The 11,615-nt window shown below is 51.0% G+C and overlaps 1 protein-coding gene across 7 annotated transcripts; it reads right to left on the reverse strand.

The window, feature by feature from the left end:
* Positions 1 to 57: 57 nt before the first annotated feature.
* On the reverse strand, positions 58 to 11,385 carry rbm10 (RNA binding motif protein 10). Of its 7 annotated transcripts, none has more exons than XM_084679171.1 (23): positions 11,259 to 11,385; positions 10,424 to 10,501; positions 9,722 to 10,274; positions 9,460 to 9,630; positions 9,208 to 9,277; positions 7,484 to 7,557; positions 6,373 to 6,459; positions 6,193 to 6,253; positions 5,907 to 6,065; positions 5,650 to 5,810; positions 5,269 to 5,366; positions 4,883 to 4,970; positions 4,317 to 4,524; positions 4,121 to 4,224; positions 3,958 to 4,039; positions 3,417 to 3,508; positions 3,015 to 3,209; positions 2,570 to 2,785; positions 2,375 to 2,437; positions 1,791 to 1,994; positions 1,419 to 1,463; positions 1,128 to 1,207; positions 58 to 817 (listed from the first exon to the last, which is right to left on the reverse strand). In XM_084679171.1, the coding sequence occupies exons 2-23, from the start codon at positions 10,438 to 10,440 to the stop codon at positions 727 to 729; spliced, it is 2,919 nt and encodes a 972-aa protein (XP_084535297.1). In that variant the 5' UTR covers positions 10,441 to 10,501; positions 11,259 to 11,385; the 3' UTR covers positions 58 to 726. The 7 variants fall into 7 exon arrangements, 5 of the variants coding, with proteins under 5 accessions (XP_084535297.1, XP_084535295.1, XP_084535294.1 ...); XM_084679169.1 differs by having other exon boundaries at positions 3,958 to 4,042; XM_084679168.1 differs by having other exon boundaries at positions 9,707 to 10,274.
* Positions 11,386 to 11,615: the final 230 nt, after the last annotated feature.

Raw genomic sequence — 11,615 nt, forward strand, 5'->3', positions numbered from 1 at the left:
TAAACCTGCAATCCAAGATACACCGAAAGAAATTGTAAAACGAGACAAAACTACTCCTTAGAGACACGTAGGCTACTGTTTTCATTGATTGTGTTTTTGTTGTTGTTGCACATAACACATTAGTTTTACACACACACAGAATAAAATTAGTTTTTCCTCCTTACACTAATGTTAGTGTTACAATATACAAAGGGGAGGGATCTTGCCTTCCATCTCTGGGTAGTCTGGGGGTTAAAAAAAGGGTGCTATACACTGAATGACAAGGCATACATGATCAAATCAAATAAACTATGGTGCATAGACATTTATCTTCAATTAATCTTACACAATGCTTTAGGAATCACACCACAGACCAGTACAGCAGCAGCAAAAATACTTTGTGCTGCTTCCAGTCCAGAGTAAAGCTTGCTTCTCCAGTTTGACATGTATATAATGGCTTTAATCAGGACCGTCAAAAGAAAAAGCAAAAGGTGTGTTTCTGTGCAAAAATTGCTCCCAACTATAAGACCAGATAAAAGGTGGAATCCGATCCTTGCTGTGGTCAAGGCAACTTTAACTGTCCAGCCAAAATCCACCGCCACAGTGCCAAAGTCTGATCCATTCTGCCAAATGTGAAATTCCAAAACGGAAGTTGTGTTTGTCTACAGATATTCCTATGTGGCATTTATATTGGACTGTTGTGCTCTGGCAAACTCATTTGCATGTTTCAAAATGGCGGCTCAGAGGTCACTCCACTTGCATGTTGCGTAGCAGAAACCCCTTCTTCATCCCTCCCTGCAGCATCCGGGCCCCCAGACTACTGCCTGCCATGCCATCACTGCAGGAAGAGAGGGACACACAAAAAAATGCAAACAAAAGAGGGGGGCAGTTAATGAAAGAAACACCAAACAGAATAACAGAGTGAATCGTTATATACTGTAACTACTACATTACTTGACCAGCAAGTGGATTTGCCCTTTCTATCTCAGAACTTCACATCCACTCTTGCTTACACTGTTTCACTCAATACACTGACTGGGATAGTATTTAGATGTCCAGAGGAGGTTCGCTCAGTCCAAACAATGCATTCCACCAAGGTCTCACAGCTAAACTGCATTAAAATATGTGTGTGTGTGTGTGTGTCTTACACAGGGCTGTATTTCCTCTTTTTGGAGTCTGGAGCTTCTTGACCATTGTCTCTCCTCTCTGAAGGCCTGTCTCTGTACTGCTGTCCCGCAAAGAAAAGATTCAATCAATCAATCACTGATATGTTTTCACTGAGTAAACTGTTTAGTCCCGATGTCAGCACAGTCTTTAAATCCTCCAGATATAGATGTTTGCTCTTCCACCGAGGCATGCAGACAAGAGCACGAACATCACTGAGGCCATTTAAAGTGTTTGCTTGACCCGGAGACTTAGTTTCCATGACGACAACCCACCTCTCCGCCCAGTCCATCCTGGCTCCGCCTCTGTTCTAGATTTTGCTGAGAAAGAAGGGCGGGGGGGAGGGGGGGGGGCAAAAGGTTAGGGGTCCACAGTGTCAGACTAACTATTTAAACCAAGTCCTAAAAGGTTCAGACTTCAACGGTTGAGTTGCATGTTTGCGTATGATGTGTGTATTGGATTTCAGGCCTTTATGGCATCACTGTTATCCAAGCCCCAAATCCCAAACACGCACAACAAAACTACGCTTCCTAACGATCAACCTGACACCAAAAGAAATCAGCAATGGACCAGCACGTTTGAGTTTTTTGTGGTGCTTCTCTCAAATGTGGTCTGTCGCCGTGTCTGACTCGAGTGTCGAGTGGCACCTTGTGGAGCTCAGAGAGCTGCTGGTGTCTGATGAGGGCCTCCTTGCTGGGAAACTGCCTCCTGCACAGCAGACAGGCCAGCTTGGCCCAGTCGGTCATCCTGCCCTCCTTCTCCTCCTTCTCTCCCCCCTCCTCCTCGCTGTCCGTCTCTCCGCTGTACGCCGGGACCAGGCCCTGCTGCTGGGGGGGTGGAGGGGGGGAGCGCTGCTCGGGGACAGAGAGAGACAAAGAGACGGTGCTGTTGAAAGGTCAGGGGAAAAGATAGCCGAGTTGGGAACACCGGCAATAAAAGTGGAAAACGACACCCAGAGCAGGAGTGTGTGGGTGTGTGTGAGGGAGAGAGAGAGAGCACTGAAGCCATGAGACCAAATGCAACTTTGTGGTCGGTCCTCAACCTAAGTATTGAGAAATTTTGAGATCTATGTGTAAATATTTATAGTATATAAATATGCTCGTATGCACGTATATAAATATGCATGTATATTTATATATATATATATATATATATACGTATATATAAATATGCATGTATGTACATATACAGAAAGAGAGAGACAAGTCTGGTAATGTGAAAACATCCTCACCTCTCTGTCCGTGGTGTGTCTGAGCTGTTCCAACAGGATCTGCGGCCTTTCGGACAGCGCCCCCTACAGGACAGGAAGAGCAGAGTCAGTGGAACAGAATTACAGCGGCTTAAAATGTATGTGAATGTGCACATTTGCCTACAGAGATATATATATATATATATATATACGTGTCTGTGTGTCGCCGTGTGCAACCTTTTTCTCAAGGACAGCGTAGCCGGCGTCTGCGCTGGCGGACTCTCGGCGGTCGTCGAGGCGGTTTCCAGGCGCTCTGGCGTAACCGGGGGGCAGGGCTACGGAGGCCAGAGGTGCAGCCAGTGAGGAAGAGGAGGAGGAAGAGGAGGAGACGGAGCGGACGTTCTCCTTCTGTCTGTTCAGACTCTTGGCCCAGCGCTCCATGTCCTTCGCTATCTGAGGACACACAAACGCAAACACTGGAAATCTTGTCTCGCTGGATACTGGAAGTTGTATCGTGACTGTCCATTCAAATCAGGTACACTGCAGACACCAACCAGCACTACGCAAGTAGGCCCTGTTATCTTAAGCATTCTGCTTGCCAATGTCAATACCATATCAAAGGCTAAATATTACAGCAGCCTATGTGTGCGTGTGTGTGTGTGTGTGAGAGAGTGCCCGGTACCTGTTGAGCCGTTTTGTTTTTCGGCTTGTCTTTCTTCTCCTTGCCACCGAGGGCAGCAGCGAGGAGATCGGAGGAGGCGGGGCTGTCGCCGGGGGCGGCAGCGGTCCCAGCGTCTGATTGGGCAGGGGCGGGAATGTACGTTTGCTTCTCCCCACTCCAGTACATATACTGCTGGGTGTGAGAGTTGAAGTAGTACTGGAGGGAGGGAGAACAAACAAAAGAGAAGAAAGAGAGGGAGAAAGAGAGAGCAAACAAGCGAGAGAGAGAGAAGATAAAGGAGAGAAAAAGAGAGAGACACAGATTGATATTGACAAACTTCCCATATTGGACGAGGGGTGCATGAAGGTTCAATTCCACCCCCACCCCCCCCTCCCCCCCGGTGATCCAAAGTGTGAGAGTCACCTGGGAGTTGGGGTCGTAGTACAGGCCGGTCAGCGGGTCGTAGTAGTAGCCGGACGTTTCATCATACTGGTACGTGGACACGTCAGGGACAGCTAGGGACGGAGAGACACTCGGCGAGTCAGGCACGTCTTCACGCGCACAGACACACCGGCGCGCATCACACAGGCGCGTCAGCGTACACGCAGATTCGCGATGCTACGCTCTGCATGTCTTTCTCTGTCCCTCCCCCCCAAGTTTACCACCTCCCTCCATCCCTCCTACCTCCCTGCACCTCTACCACCTCCCTCCATCCCTCCTACCTCCCTGCACCTCTACCACCCCCCTCCATCCCTCCTACCTCCCTGCACCTCTACCACCTCCCTCCATCCCTCCTACCTCCCTGCACCTCTACCACCCCCCTCCATCCCTCCTACCTCCCTGCACCTCTACCACCTCCCTCCATCCCTCCTACCTCCCTGCACCTCTACCACCTCCCTCCATCCCTCCTACCTCCCTGCACCTCTACCACCTCCCTCCATCCCTCCCTCCCCTTCATACTCACGATACTGAGAGTACTCGTACGCTGTGCCGGGGGTGGCTGGCTGGCTCTGTGTGGCTGGCTGAGGTTTCCCCACTATCTCCACCTGCTGAAAGACACGTCGAGTCAGAGAGTGGGTGGGTGCGTGCGTGTGGTGGGTGTGTACTGCTGGGCGGATGATTGTCACCTGGCTGGACTGTGTGGAGGTAGAGGTGGCAATAAGAGCTGCCTGCGTGTGGGCCAATGAGAGATGGACTCCGTCAACCCCGGACAGCATAGCCTCGGAGACGGCTGTAGGAGTAACACACACACACTAATAAGAAACCAGCCCAAATGATGAGAAACGCCTGTGCTGTTTGGATGAGGCAGCGTTTGGTGCTCACCAGGGTCTGCTGTGTAGGCCCCCATCAGGCCAGCCCCTGTGCTGGGCAGACCGGTAGCCGCTCCCCCTGTCTGGCCTGCGTAGGCCAAGCCCTCTGGCCGACAGGGGAAATCCTGGTTCTCCTGGATGTATGCAGCTGTCAACACTGCCCCCTGCTGGTACACGGCTACATCCACACCCTGAGCACCTCCAGACACACTCTGGGCAGTCTGAGAAGAGGGTGAGACGTAGACAAGGTAGCATGAGATAAACAGTGTACATTCACAGGTCGATAAGCGTAAATATACAAGTAGAGTAAAGAGCTATGAAATGAAGAAAAATACTCAGAATAATAGATCATTTATGTGCCCTGGGTGTGAATGCATTGCTCGAAAGGATCTGCAGCTCTCTCCTCTTTCACTTACCCTCTCTGGAGTTTGACCACACACACATGACCCACTCAGACAAGCATCCCTTTAGCCAGCTAACCAACCATGAAGCTAGCTGTCCGAAGGCAGGGGTTGAGCGAAATTCACACTGGAGAGGGAGTCCGACCAACTCAACTGGGTTCGAGTGACGCCGGCTCACCTGTGTGACGGCCCACTGGGCTGCGGCGATGGCTGTGCTGGCCACGGTGGCTGCACTCACCCTGCTGCCATCGGTCAGGAACACATCCCTGAGAGAGAGAGAGAGAGAGAGAGAGAGAGATGTGGGGAGAGTCACATCATTCTTATTTCAAAATTGGCTCTGTAATAAATACTATCGGTGGTTCCTCTGACATGGTTTACAGTCGTTCTAGCTAAGCAATCACGAGTAGACGTGCTTACATTACATAGTGTGCTATCCTAATTTGATAGCGGGGGGATTCAGTTTGCATTTAGTTTCTGTTTGGAGAGATGCCTATGCCTATGTCTAAATAACCGACATGCTGTAAAGTGAAACTGGACTGCAGCAGAGTGTGTGTGTGTGTTTACCGTTTGGAGCCCTTGGCAAACTCCACCGCTATGGCTTTCCCATCGATGGTAAGAGCTGGCTGGAGAGCCTGTAAGATCTGGAGCAGCTGGGATGCCTCCTGCAGGTGTACACAGCGCCAGACAGAGAGAGAGAGAGAGAGAGAGAGAGAGAGAGAGAGAGAGAGAGAGAGAGAGAGAGAGAGAGAGAGTGAGAGACAGAGAGAGAGACAGAGAGAGAGACAGAGAGAGAGACAGAGAGAGAGACAGAGAGAGAGACAGAGAGAGAGAGAGAGAGAGAGAGAGTGTGAACGCATGTTGCTCTTCCTCACCACTCAAGACATTAACGGAGAAAAACGTGTGAACCACAAGCAGGGCCGGTAAGTGTGTGTGTGTGTGTCATACCACTATGGTGGAGAGCTGCAGGAAGGCAAAGCCCCGGTTGAGCTGCGTCTGTTTGTCCTTGATGAGGCGAACGTTGGAGGGCGACAGCGTGGCGAAGGGGGCCAGCGCAGACAAGATGGCCTCCAGCGAGGTGTGAGGCCCCAGGTTCCTTAGGATCAGCGCTGCGAGAGAACCAGAGAGAACGTTCCGTGACGAGACGGAGGGAGAGGGGAGGGAGGGGACGTGCAGCGATGAGACCGAGCCACGCGGAGACTCACTGTCGTTGGCCACCTCTGCCTGCTGAGGGATGGTCACGGCGCTGAGGGCCGGGGCGGAGGGTTGGTAGGGGGTGGGCAGGGGCAGTAAGCCCTGGGCACTCTCCTTCTGCTGCCCCGGGGGCAAATCCCTCTGGAGCAGGGGCAATTTCAGCTCCGCTTCTGGTGAGGGATTAGGGCATTACACACATATTCACCCCACCTCCCCTCCAGCTCTGACAGGGTCTGCTCAGTGTGGAACTGTACTGGGGGCTAGGCCGAAGGGTTCTGGAAGGAGAACAGTGAGTACCTGATTTCGGCACACCACACTTGAAGCACTTCTCTCTTCGTTTGAAGTTCTGGACGCCACACTGTCGGGTGGAACAGGAAAGGAGGAGGATGAGGGCCCGAACATGCACGCACACGCACACCAGATCACTTCCTCACACAACCTGACATGACAGTACACACAAACAGCCTGGTATTGTACCTTGTTGCAGAGCCAGTCTTCATTGGCACGTGGTTTGGGGTCGCTATAGTGCATGGACACCCTCTGCCCCATAATAGACAGAACTCTCTGAAAGAATGAGAGAGAGATAGAGAGGGGGAGAGAGGGGGGGGGGAGGGACAATGAATGATTATCAAAGATAAGTAGGACACATGCTAGAGAGAGGCCTCATCTCACAAGAGTAGGGCAGAGAGAGAGAGAGAGAGAGAGAGAGAGAGAGAGAGAGAACAACTGAGGTGGAAAGAAAGACAAGAGCAAGAGAGAAGTACAACCTTCAGCTTTAGGGAACTTGGGACGGACTGAGATGGTGTGTTTGTATTTGAGTGTGTGTGTGTGTGTGTGTGTCTGCAAGTCAGTTTTGTCAACCCCCCCCTTAAGGGGAAACCACGTACCACCATAACCCCCCCCACCCCCCACAACCAGCCTAGCGTGACAGCGCCGACGGAAACTGCGCTAGCTCTGGATTCAGGCGACGTTCCCATGGACCTCGGGACCCACAGAGCGGAGGAAGGTTACTGCTGTTGGTTCTGATCCAGGAACGGTGACCCAGCCCTGCCCCCCTGCAGAGAGGTGTGTGGGCTAGACTGACAGCTAGATCATCGTCCAGTCTACTGCGTGGGCGGACCAGGTCACTCTCACAGGACGCCACCACACCCCCCCGGAAGCTTCCAGCAAGTTTGGAGGCTGCCCGTGCCACCCCCCCACCCCCGTAGTCGTCTTCCGACGCCATTGACTAAACAAGTGCAAAAACGGCTCAATTTGGGAGAGGGACGGGGGAGGAGGGGAGGAAGTTTGAGAATAGGCAGTTAAAAACACAAACACATGGCCATCAGAAAGCACACGCTTGTGTGTGTGTGTGTGTGTGTGTCTGGAAAGACAGCAACCAACAATTCTATTCTGAAGCATACAATCCCTCCTAGTAATACCAGAAGTGTATGGGTGTGAATTCGATGGCGGCTTGTACCGAGCATGTCCATGCGAAACGTGCAATGTGGCGTGTGTGAGCGCGTGCGTGTGGTGTGTGCATATGTGTAGGTGGTGTGTGCCTGCGTGTATGTGTGTGTGTGTTTGCGTGTGTGTGGTGGAGAGTGACCTGGTTGGTCTCCATCCAGCTGCTGGCCTCCTGTATGAGATTAAACTCGACGAAGGCGAATCCTCGGCTCTGACCTGGACACCGCCCAGCGCCATGGCAACCGAACAACAACAACAACATAACAACAACGCAGTGAGGGGTTAGTGCTTCATGTACAGGTGGAGAGAGAGAGAGAGAATGATAGGGAGAGATAGAGATAGAGATAGAGATACAGATAGAGATAGAGAGAGAGAGAGAGAGAGAGAGAGAGAGAGAGAGAGAGAGAGAGAAAAAAGGACCCTGTCTGAGTACTGACTAAAATGATCTCACACAATACTGGATCGGTGTCCCATCACTAATACAGTCCTGCCCGGCCGATGCACTGATAATGGACCGCCAAACTGGGCACGGTTAAAGCTAGAGCCAGCAGAGTGACCTCTCCATGACAGGTCCACTAGAGACATTGTGTTCCCTTCTCATTCCCTCCCCCCCACCCCCCCACCTCCCTCCAGCAAATTCCTGGAAACTTCTGGATCATGATTAGTTATACAATTGTTTTGGTGACATCTTTTGCAGCCCCGAGGTTTGTATCCCATTTGGGTAGAAGGTTGCGTCTCTGGCTATTTCAATTCCTTGTTTTGGGAGTGATGCCACACCGTCCAGTCTACCTCGGAGGGAGAGTGCAGTGCGGACGCTGTGATCCAGGTCAAGGAGAGGGGAAAGGAGAGATGGTGGAGGAGCGCTGTGATGCGACCATTCATCAGCCGGGTCTGACCGTAACACTCCAGCGCTCTGGCTCGCGAGCGTCATCAGAGATAGACGTGTGCACGGACACACACGGGCACTCACACACGCTCTCTCTCTCTCCCTCTCACACACACACACACACACACACAGCAAAAGCTCGTCTTTTTCGGAAGGCTGAGATGCAGTGAAATATTTAGCGCTGCGGTGAAAGGTTGCGGTGTCTGTGTCTGAGCAGGGGTAAAATATTTAAAAGCAACACACACACGGAAGGTTCTTTCTGATTCTACGTGTTACCAGCCTTCACAGAATAGCCTGAGAACTTATATGTATTTCATAGAACACTAATAATATGTCAGAAAGAGAGAGAGAGAGAACACACACACAGTGAGTTAGCAAGGAGAAGCATTAACGTAGCATATGGAAGAGGTAGAGTTGGATAAAACACACACTCTAAGCTGGTGAGCAGTCAGAGAGGATACACACACTAACCAGCAAGTGAGAGAGCCAGCCCTAGACATTAGGTTAGTCAGTAGCATCTGAAGAGATTGAGGTGGTGGAGGCACAGCCATGAGGAGAGAGCAGAGAAGACAGGACAACCAGAGAGAAAACAGGACGGCGTTCTGCGTGTAAACACGGGTTGGTGTGTGAGTGTGTGTGTGTTTGCGGAAGCCCTCCTCATAAGATGAGTGCAACCACAAGGCTAGTCAAGGAGACGTACAAGTAACAAAACTAGTGTCTATGACCTCGCAGCGACGATAGCGTGTAGAAGAGAGGAGAGGGGATGAGGGGCACACAGAGAAACGGTAGAGAGAAAGAGAGAAAGAGAAAGAGAGAGAGACTTGACACCTTTCCATGTGAGTGACGGATAGTGGAGCAGGCCTTGGTATCAGCCGACTGTGCAAAGTGGAGAGGAGGGTGAAAGAGAGAGAGAGAAAGTGGAAAAAGGGAGGAGAGAGAGGGAGGAAGGGAGAGGTAACTTGTGGTGGACCTGGCCTCACCTGAAGACTTGTTCCTCATGAGGCGGACTTCTCGGGGCTGGATGCCTTGCTCCTGAAGCTGAGCACGGATCTGGAGGGAAGACACACAGACACACAGGAAATGTAAACACACAGCATTGCGCAGAATAAAAACCCTATAAACAAGCTATAACTCTGACGATACGTCATAAAGACACCCACGCACACAGGCCACATACCCACAGGCACAGACACAGACACACAGACACACACACACATATATATGTATATCACCTCATTAGCGGTGGCGTTGGGTGGCAGCATGCGGAGCATGATGATGTTGCTGGGTCTCTGGTTCAGGTCTGCAGTGTAGTCTTGCTCTCTCTGATCCAGTTCCTCCAGAAAGAGGTCGGAGCCAGCTGCCAGACCCCCACAGCCTCGCTCCTCCCCTCCTTCAAGAAAACCCTACAAACACACACATACAATTAGCAACAGCACGTACAAAGAGGGGTCTCTGTGCCCTGCTCCTCAGGACACACACCTGACCTCGGCTCACCTTGCCCATCCCCGGCCCTCTGGGGAACCTCTCCTCCTCTCCCGGCCTGCCCGACGAGAAGTCCTCCAGGTCGGAGGGGGCGCCGTGCTCTCTGCCCCAGTTTCCCTCGGTGCCCCCCAGGAGAGAAGCATGATTCCCAGGGTAACCTCTCCCCCCGTGGCCCCCTCCTCTGCCCAATGGGGAGCCCCTGAAGGGCTGAAAATCCCTACTGGAGGCCTCCTCGTCTCTCTGAGGCCTGGGGAAGGCTAGCTGGGGTGGGGCCTGGGGGCGAGGGGTCCCGGGGAAGCCCTTGTTCAGCCCTCGTCTGCCTTCTCCTCGCTCTTCTCCCCTCTGAAGGAATCCTGGCCGGTTGTCCGGGAGACGACCCAGGGTGAAGTCGTTGACCCCTGCTGGCTGCACTTCGCGGCCGTATCCCCTGTCCTCCCCTGCTCCCCCGTCATATCCTGTACCAGGCTCCCCTTCCTCGTGGCCATAACCCCGGTAGTCCATGTCCCGGAAATCGTGCTCGTTGAGCATGTTGCCATAGCGACCCATGCGGTCCCCACGGCCACCCCTATTAAGAAACCGAGAAGAACGAGAAAGGTAAATTAATAAATGTGCATTCAGGAGATGCGTTTATCCAAAGTGACACACGTATGGTAAGGTGTATAATGACAATGAGTACAAAGGATGCAAAAAAGACCAAACAGAAGAAAGTCTCACCTTCTATCATAGTCCATACTGACCCAATGCCCTTATTCTGGTGTTAAGATCCTCTCAAATATTCTGCATTTAGACACCCTGAAAACAACAAAAGGTACAACTCAGCCAACAGTTAAGACTACTCTCCTCACTATTTGAACATTTGCTGATAGCATTTGAATATGAGTATAAAGTCAAATACACTCGCAGCTAGAACTTGTACACCAGTGTGACATCATTTGAGAACTAATAGCCCTTTATAAAATGCATGACTCGAGATCTTATACCAAATTCCAGCTATCATGCTTACAGACAATAGTGCATTGCTGGACAATCATACGAGCCGTACAGGTGATTGTAAGGTTACCTGACTGGTTGTTACCGTTGGATAATACCGACAGTGAATGTCATGCAGGTCATTGCAATCACAGTACGCTGATAAACCAAGGTTGAATGTTCAACTAGCATCTCTTTAAGTCTCGCTACAGTACAGCCTACATCTAACTGCTCATCCCACTTCTTGACGATGTTTTCACCCGCACTGACCAGTCTCTGCACAATCGACACGGCTCTTCCAAATGGGAAATGCTGCCAATATCACCACTGCCACCCTGGACTTTTGCACACTGGTAAAATGGCGAGCTTAGATGTGAGAGAGACACAGCTTGTGTCGACTGTCTAATAAATTGCATATCAAGCTAGACAGACAATTGGATGATGCCTGCTAGATAGTTAACAGACTTCGTTCTAGACATACATACCGGTAGACGGAAGCTAACTAACGTCAGCTTTGCAATAGCCCAGTACAGTGCTTATCAGCTTCATAGTTGGCAACGTATTATAATATCATACTTGCCTGACGCTTGGTCGATTAAGTGACATTCATGTTGCCTACGATCGCTTGTATCAGTGTGTATGTAAATGCTGCTAGCTTGAGATGTTTTTGACAACTGCAAAATGGCTACAGTTTGTGAACACAGGCGGGGCCAATACTTGATTCTATCACATGATTGGTTTATGGAACATACTTGACAAAGGACTATGATTGGACATCTGGAAATCAATCAAAGTTGGGGACTCTGTACGTTCTTAACGTGACTGTGTTCCACCGCCAGCATTACTAATTCACCCGTGTGAATACAGACTTTGTATGAATGTATTTGTTGGGAGGGAAAACGCATCGTTTCTGCGTATTTCCAACAGTGAACGTGTG

The sequence above is a fragment of the Hypomesus nipponensis genome, chromosome 18, assembly GCF_054491055.1.
Source record: "Hypomesus nipponensis isolate SF chromosome 18, ASM5449105v1, whole genome shotgun sequence".
Lineage (NCBI taxonomy): Eukaryota > Metazoa > Chordata > Actinopteri > Osmeriformes > Osmeridae > Hypomesus > Hypomesus nipponensis.